The sequence below is a fragment of the Aptenodytes forsteri genome, unplaced genomic scaffold, assembly GCF_000699145.1.
Source record: "Aptenodytes forsteri isolate BGI_AS27 unplaced genomic scaffold, ASM69914v1 Scaffold15, whole genome shotgun sequence".
Taxonomy (NCBI): Eukaryota; Metazoa; Chordata; class Aves; order Sphenisciformes; family Spheniscidae; genus Aptenodytes; species Aptenodytes forsteri.
In genome coordinates this window covers 19,204,270-19,221,040 of record NW_008795129.1, presented here as the reverse complement: position 1 = coordinate 19,221,040, position 16,771 = coordinate 19,204,270, and the positions used below count along the sequence as shown (strand labels likewise).

The following is a 16,771-nucleotide window of genomic DNA, read 5'->3' as shown; positions in this document are numbered from 1 at the left end:
AAACTGTCTGTTCTTAGTCTAAATAAACTGGAATTAAAATTATTTCTAGGTTGCTTTACATAAGGCAACACATAAATTTAAAATTCAAATGTGGAGGAAGATAAATAATTAATATAGTAAGTAATTAGAATGAATATAATAGTGAAATGACATAGCTAGGAATTTACTGGTATCAGTTAGTCTCCGCTTGACTCCTGTATTGTTCCACTTAAGTGATGCTACTTGCTACCCGCCAGGGAAATGTGACTCAAGAAAGCTGATGCCAAAGTTCTTTCCTGCTGTTTTGTGTTTGGGGTTGGCATTGGCAGAACAGATGATTAAAATAAAGCTTTTCATTTTAATTGCAGATCTTTTCTGAAAAAAAGCCTTCTTTTCTTAAATATTTCTCTGAATTATGCACCTGTATCATGAGACTTAAAATTTCCAGGGTGCCTACTTTGAGGAAGAGGGTACAGTGTCTTATTTATATCTATATCTGTGCTTAACATTCAAATTTTGGTTAGCTTTTTCCTGTATCTGATGTGTATTAGAACAAGCCTATAACTGCAGCATCAACAGCTGTTGGAATTACCGGTGTGTGCTTCTCATGACCTTTTGTAATTCTTCGATGGATTTGAGAGAAATTTTATGAAACTGGAGACATGGTATAGGGCATTTTTCTCAGATCAAAGATGAATTGCTGTAATTTGAATTAGCTGGCTACACTCTTCAGCTGAAATGCAATTTACTTTAAGATATATACTTAATTGTAATGAAGATTCTTGCCTTGCCAGCTACTTTTGATATTGATTTTTAAGCTGGGACTAGGTATGTGATACAATAACAGACTTACAGGGTGGTCTGGGAGCTACATATATCAGGCTATTGATGCTGACTGTCTCTCACATTTGTTCTAAGGAAGCATACCATTAAAAACATTGGTATTTTTACCATTTAAAGAGTGGTGTGGTTTCTTGCTCTGTAAAAAAAGAATCAAATTTTGTGCTTATTTCATAGAAAAATATGTATTTTTGATCCACATTACTTGTGTCAAAACATTCTTCTCTTTATACATACTAAATATGATTTTCAGTAAAAACTAAAATTCTGTTCTTGCAATAGATTCTGTATGGGGGAAAAAACCGTATCTTTTTAGGCTAAAAAGGGTTGTTTCTCAAACACCATAGGTTCAATCACATTGATTTTAACATGACCAAAACTGACTCTTATTAAAATATACACTAGTATATGTAAAATTGCATTAATTGGCACTTTGACTGCAAAAGGTCCTTTGCAAGTGCCAAAGGTGTATCTAGACTGTCAGGAGGGCTTCCTGGTTCACCCCAGGTGCCTGGTACTTTAGTTTTTCTTACTACTTCCTGGTTCACCCCAGGTGCCTGGTACTTGAGTTTTTCTTACTAACACTGCATGAATTCTTCTTTATTCCCAGATTCCCTTCAGAGGGCACCCACAGGAGTGGACAGGATAGTTCACTCAAGGATCTGCCCCAGAGAGACTATTGGCATAGACTGCATCAGCATGTGCTCTGCTGCAGCAGCCGTGGTCCCTCAAATACTTCTGTGGCACATCATAGGGCATGCAATGCATGTGGTAAGTATTGCCATTTTGAACCAGCACTCTGCTGTGCTGGACATAACTCCTTTAAGTATTTCATGCATTTTGAATGGAAAATATGTGTATACATGACATTATATCTTAATGTCACAGAGACACTACAAAGGGACCAGAGTAGATATGATCTCACCAAATGCTAGGCAGTGTGGAGATGACTGGTTTGTTGCAGATAATGCTGCCTCTGAGCAGTGTAGGCACAAGCCAGTGCATATTTATTGATCTATGGACTGTGCAATCCACAGTGATAATTGGTTCATTGGATAATTCAGACTGGAAGAGATGTCAGGAGGTCATCTAGCCCAATGTCCTTCTCAAAGCAGGGTCAGCTACAAGGTCAGACCAGGTTACTCAGGGCTTTATCCAGTCAAGTCTGAAAACCTTCAAGGATGAAAACTATGCAAACTCTCCGGGCAACCTTTTCCTTTGTTATACTATCCTCATGATAAAAAAGTTTTTCCTTAAATTCATTCTAAACCCCTCTTGTTTCAACTTCTGCTTTTTGCCTTTTGTTCTTCCACTGTGCAGTATTGTGCAGATCCTGGCTGCATCTTCTTGATGACCTCCTTGTAGGTACTGGAGGGCGATCAGGTACCTCCAGGGAGACTATTTATATACGGCACTATTTATAGCATATAATACTTTAAATTCCCTTTCATTCTCTTAATTCAGTAGTCCAAACCCAGAAGTGATAAGTGGGTTTTGTTAAAAAAAAAAAAAAAAAAAAAAAAAAAAAAATCAATAGAGTTGTATGAGTCTTGATAAGGCTTGGAATAATTCTAAACAGCACAGTGCTGTGACATACAGAAGTAGACAAATGAGGATTGCCTACTTGGCTCTGCTGAAAAGCAGAGTCTATTAGTGCTGACACGGAAGTACAGTAACATAGTTATGTTGCTTCTGGCATCTGAGTTAACTTATTCAGGGCTATCTCTCTCGATAAAGCATTGAGCTTTTCTCATCAAAAGCAAGTGCAAGATAGAAGTATGATTTAGGCAAATCTGTCCTAAATTTTGTCCAGTAACGGAAATGAAAAAATATTTCAGTGTAAAGAAAATTTCTTCAATATATTATTACACCTCAAGGAGCGCTTGCTTTTTGTGATAGTAGTAATAGCAGTAGGAACACTTTATATTTTGCACTACATGCAATTATCAAATAACGTAAGCTTATCTTGACCATAAAATGAGGCATTTTATGAAATAAAAACATGTCATCATCCTTCTTGCTTTGGTTGTAAATGACACTTGCTGATTTTGTAGTTAATAGAATTTAATATGTTTTATCCACTGTTGTGTTTTCCACCCAGATAAAACCAAAGTATCATTCCACAGAGATCTGAGTTACTTTCACTGTGTAGAAAGACAGATGTACATAGATTTGAATGATTTGCCTAGGATCTGATAGCAATCAGTGGCAAAGCTGGGGATTTAAAGTAATACAATGTTTGCTACGTCTGTACCTTATACACAGGAAACCTGTTGTAGAAAACTAATTACACTAATTTGGATATTAAGTGGCATCATGGCAGTAAACTACTCCAAGGGAAGTATGTTATTTAGAAGGAAGTCGACAACATCATGTATCACAAAACCTAATATATCACGATGGAATGAATAATGTAAAAGAGTGCATAATAACATGCTGTCTTACAGAATTGCTGCTGTTATTACTATTTACACTGTCTTCCATGTATATCTTGAATGCAAAGTTTTTGCTACTGTATGCAGAATTGCGAGCTAATTAATTTTTATTTTGAGGGAATTTTGGCCATGTCTCAACACCATGTAAGCGGTTGAAGAGAGTTAGTAATAGGGCTGATATATCATTTTCTTTCAAAAACTGATATTCAGCAAAAAATGGGCCATTACCAAATTATCTTTCAGAAAGATGCCCAGGGTTCTCTGCAAAATTTTATTTTTCCATTGAAAATTTTTAGAAAAAAAATACTCTATTTATTTATTTTTGTCAAAAACTCAGAAATGTGTAGGAAAAAAAATGTGATGGTAACAAAACTTGGGTTTTCCCTAACAATTTCTGTTAGAGAATTTTTTGGACCGACTTTTCTAGGAGGAGTTCCTTTGCATTGTCTACTAAATACTTTTAAATATCCACAGGCACTTTCATCTGGAACACCATAAAATAGGAAAAAGATGGTTAATTCTGTGATATGGGGCTTTCTGCATTGGAAGCTTTTTTGTTGAAAACATTACATTATTTTCTGTATAGCGAAAATGTAAATGTCACACTTAAGCAAACTGACAAGAAATGAGTCATTACCATTCAGTTTCTGGAAAGCAATATTCACAATTAAGGGGGACTGTGCAAGGACTTCTGTCTTGGTTAAATCTTCAAAATTTTGTTCTAAGCTAGCTTAATTAGAAGGCAAGCTAGAACTGATGGTAGAGAACATAGAGAAAACAAATCTACATTTAGTAGCTTCAGTACAAGGCCCACCTGACCCAAGAAGGTTATTGTGGCCAATCCATTCCATTGCAGTCAGGCTCTGGGGAAGGTTGTACAGCCAGTCAGCAGAAGTATGTATGGCATTGGGTAGTTCATCAGTACTCTGTGTGCCACCACTATTTTTAGAAAAACTTAAGAACTGGCCTTCCACCCAAGGAGCAGTCTTTTGCTTTTCCTCCAAGTTTGACTGACTTCCTTGCCAACACTTTCAGTTTTTAGTTCATTGGAGCATGCATGTAAGGGTGAAAGGCTGTAATAAACAACAGGAATTTGTGTTCTGTAATAAAAATGAATGATTCTTCTGATTTCAAAGGAATATTGTACAGGAAAGCTAAAATAGTCATTGCCACCAGGACTGGTCTGCAGTTACAGACCTAAAATTCAATTTAGGAACTTACTAACATGAGACTCTTACCTTAAACATTCAGGATCAGTCTGAGGTTTTTCAGTGACTTGGACTTTTTCTGCTTCTAAATCCTTCGTCATTCTTTCAGCCTCCCTGATTACTTTCTCAAGGTCTAAACATAAAATAACAATTACCTTATAAATATATATTAATCATCCATATTCAAAGACTTCCTACATTTTCTAAATTTATCTTTTCTAATATTTCTTTGTGAAACTGCTTGTAGGATAAAGGCATCCAAATAAAGAACATGAATTATTTTATTATTGTAATTGGTATGCATATTGCAATCTTCTAGAAAATTTATTCCTTTTCCCAAACAATTTATGACCATATTTACGGCCTGTCTTTCTTAGCTCTCTTACTGTGACATATTATTTACTCATTTGTAAAAAAGTTACTGAACCACTTCTAGATTATGGTTTTTTAAATTCAAATTTCAGAATCATCCCTATTGCTTGTGACCACCTTTGACACAGAACCTTTAGTGGTTCCCTCTGTACCTTTTTAGTTTTTTCTTTTATAGAGTTTCCTGTGTATTTGACACATTCCTCCCAGCTTTGTGTGTAGACTTCTTTTTTTATGACTTTACAGACTTTCATACATGAACACACAAATGTCAGTAAAGAGATGATAGTTGAATTTACAACTCAGAGGTTTAGAACCTAGGCCACATCTGTCTTTATCAGTCCAAGCCACGTTGCTTGTGAAACATTTGAATTTTAGTGACATTCTTTAATTATAGGTTAATGGGTTTTAAACAATATTTATGTTGGTTTTAAGTTCACTTTGAAACACTAAATTCTCCATTTTAATATATGGCTTAACAGCAAAAGTAAATTTTTTTTTCATATTTATAGCTTCAGATTAATAGATTCAGCAAATCTGTAGACCTCAGTATCACTGACATTTAAAATAAATCTTATTGAAATCCATAATATTTTTTATAACCATGTTTAAAAATGATGTATCACATAATGTAAAAATATATTAAAATCTTGTTTCTATGATTTCTTTTTCTTGAGAAAAATAACTTGACAGAAAAGATTTTTCAGAAGCATTTGTCAATAATTATCATAATAATGACTATCAGGCACACCTTTGAGTTTGCTTTGGAGAGTAAATAAATCCTGCTTTAATTCATTCTTCTGCAGCTGGAGTGCCTTTAACTGAACATTTTTATGTTCCATTGACTCCATTTCTAAGAAAAAATATATTTTAAATTAAAATGCATTGCAATTTTAGTCTTCATGATATAATCTTAAATATTCTTAACTACTTCTACCAATCTTCAGCTAGTCAAAGAGAACCTTAAATATAAAACTAAAGTCAACTAAAGTCAGTCATATAAAACCCAGGTCACAGGAAATTCTATGTCTTAATGTGTTCATAACTATGAAAGAAATTTTTTTTTTTAATGTTACTAAGATGTTTGACATATTTTGTTGACTGGGCATAAAAAGAATGCTTTGCTTTAGAGTTACTTCAGCTATAAAGGAAGATGACTTGTTGAATAGGTGGTGAACAGACACCTCTCAGCAGGACTAAAAAAACACCTTATTTTGTTTAGTGTTATGGACATTTGAACCTGACCATTGACAGCATCTGGAATTAATTGTGATTGTTTCCATGACAACTGGAAGTCCTTACATAATTTCCTTGTTATGAGTTACTTAAACTTTTCTCTTCACTGTTGTCAGTGCGCCCAGGACTGTAGCAGACAGAAAGACAGACGAAGTTGTACCTCAAAAATTTAAATTTAAAAGGATGGAATCAAGACAGCAACTGAACCTACAGAAGAATGTTAGTTGCCTTTCATGTCCTACTGATCATTTGACCGATCAGATCTGCCTGACTATGTAAAAATTAATCATTAACAGTAACAGGTGCCACCAAATACAGACTTTTTTCAGTTGTAGATCAGAATCAGAGCCACAGGAAATACAGAAAGAAAGTATCACCAAGTACAAAGTCAAATGGATAGTCATATTTCAGTAACTTTACATCAGATATCAGGAATTCGAAGTGCTGGCGCTTGATGAATCATAGAATCATGAGACAGGAAAGGACTTTGAGAGGTCATCTACTGCATTGCTCCTCCTGAAGGCAGGATCAGCTGTTCCTCTGTCATTTCTGACAGACGCTTGTCTAACCTGTTTTTAAAGACCTTTGGTAGTGGAGACTCCTAATTCCTTTGGTAATGGAATCTCCTAAGGCAGAGTGTTTCAGTTCATGTTCTTCTTAGAAAGATATCTAAACAGCCAGCCAGACTCTCCCTTATTGTGGTTTACACTTGTTACTTTTTATTCAGTTCACTATAAGTATGGAGAATGTATTCATTTCCTTTTTACAGAATCCTTGAATGATTTGAAGACTGATATCCATCTTCCATCAGTCTTTTCCTTCATAGGTCAAGTAGTCCCAATTCTTTAATTTTTTTCCTTCTCATGTTCTCCAGATCTCTGATCACTCTCACTGGTCCCATGTGGATTCTCTCCAGCTGGTCCACATTTTTTATTGAAGTGTAACATCCAAAACCAGATGCACAGTACTCCAGCTAAGAGCTTAACTGCACTAAATAGAGTGAAGGATTATTTTGCGTGTCTTAGAGGTCAGAATTATGTTTATGTCTCAGTATGGTGTTGGCATTCTGATGTCGTTGACTCACATTCAGCTTGTGATCCATGATGACTCCTATTTCCTTGCTGAAGGATTGCTTTACAATCTGACTCTCTGTTCTGAGAAATCTCATATTCTGTATCTTAACTCAAAGACAAAGTTATACTGTGGCAGTAAAAGACCAGTTCTACAAGACATCTGTGCATATAGTTCTTTTGAAGCTAAGGAAATTTACATAGCTCAACCATAGGTGATGATAATCAGTGCAAACCTAATATAGTATGCTATGTATAACAGTGCACCTCTGTGCTGGTTGACATTAGACATTGGGAGCCACTTCTGCAGGTCTGCTTCTTCTCCTCGTAGTGCTCATAGTCAGAAAGGACTGAAGAGGATAGGGAACAAAAGAGGCTTTAATTATGCTTGTGTAATGTGGTATGTCAGACCACACTCTTTCCGTTTAGTGCTAAGAGGAAGTTCCAGACAGCCAGGGAATGGAATTAAAATTATTGTTTTGCACAGCTATGTTTTACTGATTTGTATTAATTCTCTGGTAATCCAAGATAAAATAGTTTAATGTAAGACTTACCATTTTTCAACAGAGCTGCCTCATTCTCTCCATCATTTATTTCAGTCTTGACTCTTTTTTTAACCAGAAGATCTCTATTACTTGTTAGTCCATACTCATTGTTAAACTCTGTTACTTCTCTAGTAAAATTATCTTCCTCTTCAGTCATTTTTCTCTTTGCATCTGTCTGAAAAAAAGAAAGGGAAAATTGAATGTTCAGGTGAAAAAAAAGAAAGTCTTTGTTAGGCTAGGCAGACTGAAACACACTGTTGTTGTTTATCCTTAAACTTGTAGTATAAATGTAGTATATTTACTTTTCATGATGTATGAAAACATGAAAATGGTCTACAGCTCCATCATTTTGTCTGTTGTTTTAAACTTTTTTTTCCTCTGAAAAAGTGAAGGATATATTCTTAATAATAAAAACTTAAAAAAATCACTACATTATGTTACAGACTTGTGCCACCAGTTTTTCAGTTCAACTCTTTACCGAAATTAGTAGAAAGTTCTATTTAAAGTCAGTAGCATAGTATGGCCACTCTTTTTTTTAGATTGTTATTAAATGAAATAAAGGTGGTGTTTATTCCTCTACAGAATGCAAACTTGCTTTAACTCACTCAATAACTACCAAGAAAGCTATAGTTGATAGGAAGTCATTGTTTCATTTTTGGGAAAAAATACTCTAAAGAGAAAGGCAATATTAAATTCCTTTAAAAAAATCTTAACTGATTGCTAAATTAAATAAAATTACATGGCCCCTATATACAGGAAGAAAGAAATGATCACCTATATGTCAAACTTGACTGGTTACAATTAAAAGTTCACACTTCTTCAAAGGATATTTAGCTTTTATAGCTAAATAATTTTTCTATGATACTTATAATGTTTATTTTTCTTTCTTTGCATGCTTAGGATTGGGAATACTTTGGATGCTGAAGAAATACTACTTAATTAAAAGGATATCTGCCTAAAGATTTAGGGTTAATACTGGCGATTCATACTGAGTATTTAAAATTTAGCTCTGCTGATTTAAAGTACAAATACATAGGCAGAGAAGACTACCCATCTGTGGCGTTTCTTAATATCTACAGGTCTAAGGATCCACAATGAATTAAGAGGAAGGCAATATTCAGGTTAGCACAAGAGAGACCTGAAAAGCTTGTTGTCTGTATATGTTGTGAGTAGCTACCTTTTAAGAGGTGGCTAGGTGTGTCTAGCACCAAAGAGATTGTGTGGTATATCAGGATTCCTAAAATGTGGTGTTGGCCTCCCTGAGTTTTTCCTTTGATCCTTCTCAATGTGTTTTATTGTGGATGAGGCAGTCCAATTTAAGGTGAGACTTTCCTAGTTTTCTTTTACAAAGGAAATAATATGTCAGAATTGGAGTTCAGTCATACAACAGCAGACATTAGAAAATGAAGTCAAGAATGTTAAATCAGCTTTGTAGATAAACTGCAGCATACGCTACTTTAGATCATGGCTTAAATTAAACATGAGAATTTATTTACATTTACATTGTTAAGTATGCTAGAGTAAAAAAAAAAATAAATTCCAGATTTAAAACATTACTTCTTCTGTATTTTCAAATTTTAAAGCTGACTACTCTCATGCAGTAGAAAAGACCTGTCTTGAATACAGTAGCTGGAAACATACAAAGATTTTAAGAAGACTGCTTTTTTGATTAATAAGTTCAGCTTTCTGTTTTTCTAAGCTGTCTTCACGTTTCTTCAGAATTTCTAAGTAGAACTGTTTTTCAGACAGATGCTGAACCTTCCAAGAGAAAAAAAAAAGTTATAAATAAGGTTCTTGTTTTATTGTGTCATATACTTTGATATTGTACATAAGGATCTTGGTCCAGTTAAAACACAGCTGGCATAGCTGCTGGACTAGCAAAAGCATAACAGCTCTTTTTTTCGCCCAATAATCTTCCAATATACCGCTAAGCTTTTGAAAAGTATCCTTTCTTTAAAAGACACATTTAGTGCTGGTCCATCTATCTAAAATGGCATTTTAAAGTCTGCTCAGTTTAGGAGAAATTTTTTTCAGGTTAAACCCAGGAAAAGTATTGATCACATGGGATCTTTTACCTAACATAATACAGTGTCCTCCATTTAATTGTGTAAAGTTCATCACGTACCAAATCAGACAATAATATCAGAGGGACAGGGGTCCAACATTATTGTTTTGACTGAATGTCTGCACACATCATCAACTCTGCAATGCTACTATTGCATATGCGAAGGAGGGAGGGATATGCTCGTATTTTTCTGAGCACAGTTTCTGAAATTCTTAACCAAGGAAGTGTAATGGAAATTAGCTCATCGGTTAAAGACAGTTTGACCGTAACGCCCCCAAGCCCCAAACTTCTATTTTGCATATAATTTTATTTTTAGTTTTATTAATTTTAAACAGTAGTTTATCTGATAGAAGGGTATGCTGTTCAACCATTGCATTTTCAAAATTTGCTGAAGAGTTCTCAATTTTCCAGCACATCTACTGTATCATTGTCTAACCTAAGTTAAGAGATATGGTGGGATAAACTATAACAGCAGATAAATAGGGAACAGCCAAGTGTTGAAGAGCCTTAAAGGATGAGAATCATTCATCTGATGAAGTGGAGAAAAGGAGGTCAAGAGAATGTCTCAGACTGTAATACTCAGAACAATGAGTAGGGAAAGTAAAGTTAGCAGAATTGCCCACAGACTGTAAAGGCACAGGGTAAGTATCAGGAAGTGAATTGAATAGTCAGGCTGATACATGACTGTTTGTGTGTGCAGAAGCAGAAAAGACCAAATAATAGTGATATTACAGAGGTAAAAATGAAAAGATTGTAAAATGAAATAATGTAGATGGTTTTGGAGAGGGTGCAGATGAAGTGCATTTGATCAAAAAAGGAGGAGGATAGTGGAATCAAATGCCCTAAGACTAGAATGTGAAAATTGGAAAGGAAAGGACCAGATTTTTTCCTTATCCCTGATATGTCTGACATGCTAAGTGTCCAGGAAGTGCTTGCCTCAGGAATATTTATTTTACATATTAATTCAAAGAGAGTAGATGGTCTTATACCACAGTATTTATATTACTGAACATAACTAGCTGCAGTGTAGTTTCTCCATCTGCAAGATGCCAACTTAATCTATGCATTTGCAACAGATTTTTTTGAAGAAATCGAGCCATGAAAAGTAAAATGCTATAATTCGGGTTCTAATTACATGCTACCCGATTTTACAGAACAGAGGGAAAAAATAGCATTTCCTAGGAATCTTTGACCACAGGCTGTCCCTGTGAAATAGATGTCAAAAGACTTTTGAACTCAGTCTCATCTGCTTGGTCAGGCATAAGCTGCTGTCAATGCACGTGCTTGGATACGTATGTTTACAAAGAAGTGCAGTTATTTGTTGCGGGACAAATTGAACAGCATTAGCTGAACAGCATTGTTTAATATTATTTGAATTACATTAACTATTGTAGACATATGTAAACTTAATTCCTGTACTGTATTATTACTTTAAATAATTTCAGTAACTGTATAATCTTTAAACCTAAATACAGTCTGACTGAAATGCATTTTCCCATTCTGCTTGTTTTCTGTATCATTTCCTATCTATAAATGAATCAATGTCAGACTAAGCAAGCAAGTAAAATACATTTTTGTGGACATCGGTGAGAATACTTTTAGTCCTGGTGGGTAAAGCACATAAGATTTAATTAGGAATAGTTCTTCAGCTCTTCCCATTAGTCGTTTACAATAATGGCTCTACTCTTGGGACCTTCTGTACTACCACATAAACCTTGATTATAATATGTGGACATCGGTGAGAATACTTTTAGTCCTGGTGGGTAAAGCACATAAGATTTAATTAGGAATAGTTCTTCAGCTCTTCCCATTAGTCGTTTACAATAATGGCTCTACTCTTGGGACCTTCTGTACTACCACATAAACACAAATTATAATAACAAATTAGTAGTATAAACATAAAATTGTGATGTTCACAAATAAATTTATGACCAAGACTACAAAAGACTTTACCTAACAAACAACACCCAGATATAATGTGTTGGTTAAATAAGTTACTATTTTAAAGGACTTTTGGGGTCTGAGATTGTGGCATGCATAAATGCAAGCACGTGAATAACTGCTTGCATGATTATAGTCTCGATTTGCAACCAATAAATATTTGTAAATGAGTTCTCTTTTATTCTGACCACCTTGCAGTAATGTTGATATTTATTATATATATAACATAGTCTTTTACAAAAGGCAGAAGAGCCTATTTTTGGAAGGATGAAAATCATCCCCCAAACATTTATTTTCACAACTAGATAAGGCAATCCCCCAAAGGTTCTTGAAGATGTTTATTTAAGTGATAGGATACAACAGTTCTGACTTCAAAGGAGGCTCCATATGCTTTCCTGTTGTGCATACACATTCTGGCAGCGCAGATACTTAAGAGCACAGGGGATAATATTTAGACTTCATTTTCAGGCACAAGCAAATGGATTTTTAAATCATTTGTAACCACAGGTATTAATGGTGAAAAGCTCTGCAAAACTGGAAGCTTAATTTGAAAATATGTCTGCAGTTTGGTTAAATGGAAAGCATAATAAAATCTTAAAACCACTAATTAGATTCAGAAACTCCTCTGTCTTCGGTGTCCCTAGAAAAACTTTTAGGCCTTGTAAGCCCTAATTGTGAGCCCAGGCTCACAGGAAGATCTTTAGTATATGACTCAAGATCCTGTGAAGTAAACACAGGGAATGTTTCCATGTATTTTCTGTGAAAGGCCTTTAATGAATGGCAGTGGGCAACAAAGGAGTGGTTTCTGGGCCTCTGAAGGAAAGTGCTCTAACAAGCTCCAGGACTGTTAAGACAGAGCTGCTCACACCGTACCTGAACAGTTAGTCTGCCCCTGGCTGATGTCTGCTGGCTGTGTCTTGTGAATGGACTGATCTGACATGGTGGTCTGCTCCCTGCCAAGCTCTGTCTGCATAGCAGGAGTGACTTTCACGTGCACATGTGCTGTTTCCAGTGCTTCGAGATTTTGGAAGCATTATCTGGAAACATTCCTACCCCTGAGGTGAGCGAGTGTCTGAACGTAGCCGGGGCCAGCCTGAAGGGTGAGATTTGTGAGAGAGGAAAGATGCTGACAGGCCTTTTTTCACTACAGAAACACACGGTGTAAGTTTTCTCAATGCTGTGTTATTTGGTAGGTGAAGCATACTCCTTGGAAGTGTTTATGAATCTATTCCTGAAAGAATAGGTCATATAACTGTAAATATAATTTATTTCATTATTATGTATACTATAAACATGCCTGCTTACCTTAGTTTCTAATTTCATTTTTGCAGTGCTCAGCTCTTCTTTTATTTGGTTAATTTTTTCATAACTTCTATTTATGTCAAATTTAGCTGCAACACAACAAAAACCTGTAAGAATGTGTGCTCCGTTTGTAAAAGTTACATTCATATAAAAACATGCAATTGGCAACAAGCAGCCAGCCTGGCTGCCTGCTGAGCTTTCACTGACAAAGGTCCCCTCATGACAGCACAGTGGGGCCACCCTGCTTTTCCCCCAGGAAATGGGGAGACCATTAAATGCGGTCACTGCTGCCGCTGGACCTACAAGATGGCGGCCATGGGGCAGACCTTGTTGGATGAGGCGCCTCTTCTCCCTCGCCTGCTCCTCTGTGAGCTGTATTTGCTGGAACAAAGCATCCAGGTTCATTTCTGTCTTCTTGTGGAGTCTGTGGGCTCTCTGGGTCTGCTGTCTTTGTGGAGGGCTGGTTGATTAAAGCTGGGATGCCCTGGAGGAAGGTGAGGCTGGGCCTGGCCACAGCCCTTCCCTCAGGGCTCTGCACCCCGCCAGAGCTTGGCTCTGCTCCCTGGCCTCTGCCTTCCTGGGGTCGGGAAAGAAACCCCAGACCACAGAGGAAAGCAACTGTGGTAGATGGGACACGGCTGAGGAGGAAGAGGTGACAGAGTGGGAGGTGTGGGCTGCATAAGGGGGGGGGGTGAGAGTGAACCTTGGGCAGAGGGAAACGTGCATGACTGGCTGGGGGAGCCCACATGGGAAACATAGGAGATGGAAACAAGCAGGCAGAGAAGCAGCACAGTAAGAGCAGGAGAAAGAAGATATTTGGCTAGGCAAAAGGCAACTGACACTGAATCTTGTCAAACTTGTGCACGTTTGTGAAACATTGGTTCTGACTCAGAGTCTGGGCAGTTTTGATCAAACAGCTCTGACACTTTTTATTTCTCTGGGACCATGCGCTTTATACTGGTTTTGTGTTGTTCAGAAGCGGTTTTTTGCTACCCCTTCCTTTTTCTATGGAGTGATCACTATCCTTTTTAAATATTATATCTGCTCAGACTTATTTGTCTTTTGAAGATTGATGTCTAATCTGAGCAGTTAAGGAAGTAGGCTAAAATCTGCTATCATACAGAAGAAGGTGGTAAAGCTGGCTACATAGTATTTAAGTAACGGTGGTCAGACTCAACTCAGCTGCATTTCACCATTAATGCAAAATGACAGTGTTTCTGTTCCAGCTGGTCTCAGTAAGCAAAGATTATTACATAGTCCATTGTATGCTCTTCTGGAGCATACTTATGTATGAGTTTACTATGCTCTGAGCTTCTGCAACTTTGTGGTTTGTACATTACTGGATAGTATACCTGGAAGTGTAAATACCCAGCTGAAAATATAATTCATATTACAGGGTTTGTTCCTACATCTTGAAAAGGATTAACTACATTCCCTTCAGGGGATACCTATGTGAAGCTGGCCTGTTTGCTTTGAGGCAGAAAAAGCCTGGAGGAATGGAACTTTGTAGCCTTCCAGCCGTTTTAACATTGAAAAAGATTAGGATTATTGACAGTCCTGTCCTGTTAAAGAGTTTTCCTCAGAGGAGATACTGTCTTAGAATAGACTGCAGCAGCAAAGTTCAGAAATTAGAAAGAGAAAATCTTTGACCGTAAAAAGCAAAACAATATACATGAGAGTACAAATGTCTTATTAGTGAAAAAGCTGTTCTAAGTCAGCAGAATGAAACTGAGAATTCTGGAAAAATGTTATGTTATAGCATTTACTGCTTAAAAAGCACCATGTTATAGCTGATAGTGTGCCATAAAATGGTGCTTTTTAAAGAAAAGACATTGCTCTGTTGAAGACAGAAAATGTGAGTTCTGATGAAATTTAAAAACCTGAAACTAGCACATTATGTTGCAGGAAATGCAATTATTTTTTAAAATGGAACAAAGTGCAACTGAGGGAGAAGAGTTTACAAAAGTGAATTTAGAAAATGTTTCAGAAGGGAAGCTTCCTACCCAAAGGCCAAAGGAAAAGCGGATGAGTCAAACGGGAACATTTGGTGATTGAGACAGTGATTTGTTACACAGGTCTGATGAATGAAAAAGTCATTTCACAAAATTCAAGAAAATGAACTGTTCTATCAGTGGATCAAGGAGAAAATAAAATGAAAAGCTTTCTTTGAAGTTTTTGAGACTTGACTGCTTTTGTGTTTCTAACTGAGAAAGCTGCTGTAGGCTGGGATAGTGTTCAGTGTCACTTATTAAAGAAACGACTATGTTTTGTGGAGGGTGCTTCAGTGCCTCTAATTATGGCAAAGGAACTGCTCTCCCTAGAAAGAAGAGTCTGGCTCCAACTATACTTCTCACTGTCTGAGAATGACCATTCAGTGCGATTAACAGTTCTGTAAAAGATTCCTTCAGAGACTGAAAAAATTCAAAGTGGGACAAGTGAGCTTCATAGCTTTTGACTCCTGCAGCTATTCGCCATGTGCTTGATTTTTATATGGTAAATAACTCACAATAATAACTCAGGATTGTATAAAGTGAACCACGCATGTGAAACATATACAAGTGCTTTCAGAATCGGAATCAAGGCCATTACTTCAAAGGTGTGTAGTTGCTTGGCTCCCATGGAAATGGGTGAGATTGTATGAACCTAAATGTTTCAGAATAAAAGTAAAATGTGAATTACCTTTGCTTGACTCCAACTTTTGCAAAGTATAAGATCTTTTGTAAATCACTAGCTGTTAGAAAGGCGACTTTAATTTTATTCTGTCGGTCATATCAGTACATCCTAATCTTAATCTATATCTGTATCTTAATCACTGTGCTGTAATCAGGTCATGTCTTTCTAGTGTACTTCAAAATTAGTAATTGCCCTTCGTAATCAGGCTGCTGTGCTAATAGTAAAGTTTCTTCTACGAGTTTATTCTCTAGTTTGTGTAGGAAGAAGAAAAGAAAGGTTTTGTTTGTAATTTCAAGTCACTATAAAAAGATTTATTAGTGTAATTTATTTCTAAATCATATGGCTCAGATTGTTTCAAAAATTGTTTTTCTGAAAGCCAAAAATGAAAGAGGCAAAGGTAAAGAAATGGCAGGGTAAAAATTAGATGATGCAATATGGTCTTCACCATAAAAAATATAGAGTAGAGGCTAGAAATTATAGGATTAGAGTTACAAATAGATTTCCTCTTTTGTTTTTAAGCACTGTTAGTATTATTTTTTCCATATACAAACTATACTGCTTACTTTTGAAATGTATTTATAGCAAACCTCCTTCCCAAACTACGTCTCTTTGGTCTTCCTTTGCTCTTGGTGGTCTTTGTATTTACCATGTATTTTTGCACTAACTTTTTTCTACCTTACATGAAGGAATAAAGCCAAATTTTTCTGTGGCATAAATTCACAGCTATCATTTTGTGTTCAGTGCTAAGTCTGATCTATTCTTTACTGGGAAATAGCATATATATGTGTGTGTGTGTGTATGTGTATATATACATATAAAAAATAAAGAGCGAGCACTAACCACTTGCAATGCAGTGTTGAACAGCAATGCTGATGGAGAGAGACCACAAATAGTGAGAAACCCAGTAATTATTTGGCATAAATAAGCATAAAAAATAGCAGACATTCAAAATTAATTTTATAATGTGGCTTTTAGAATCAAAGCTTTAGCTCTACTATTTAAAACTTCATTGTTAAAATACAGCAAGCAGTGTAAAGTGGTAACATGTAATAAAGTGGTTTTAATGTAAATCAAGAGCATTTCGTGTGGCTGTTCTCCCCCTCCTGCT

The 16,771-nt window shown here is 36.1% G+C and overlaps 1 protein-coding gene across 1 annotated transcript in view; it reads right to left on the bottom strand.

The window, feature by feature from the left end:
* CCDC172 (coiled-coil domain containing 172) overlaps positions 1–13,395 on the bottom strand; it is a 21,468-nt gene extending 8,073 nt beyond the window's left edge. The window contains exons 1-6 of the mRNA XM_009277902.1: positions 13,317–13,395; positions 12,994–13,079; positions 9,324–9,440; positions 7,692–7,857; positions 5,583–5,684; positions 4,493–4,595 (exon numbers count right to left, since the gene is read on the bottom strand). Coding sequence (XP_009276177.1) covers positions 4,493–4,595; positions 5,583–5,684; positions 7,692–7,857; positions 9,324–9,440; positions 12,994–13,079; positions 13,317–13,395 — 653 coding nt within the window. The remainder of the gene's footprint in view (positions 1–4,492; positions 4,596–5,582; positions 5,685–7,691; positions 7,858–9,323; positions 9,441–12,993; positions 13,080–13,316) is intronic.
* Positions 13,396–16,771: the final 3,376 nt, after the last annotated feature.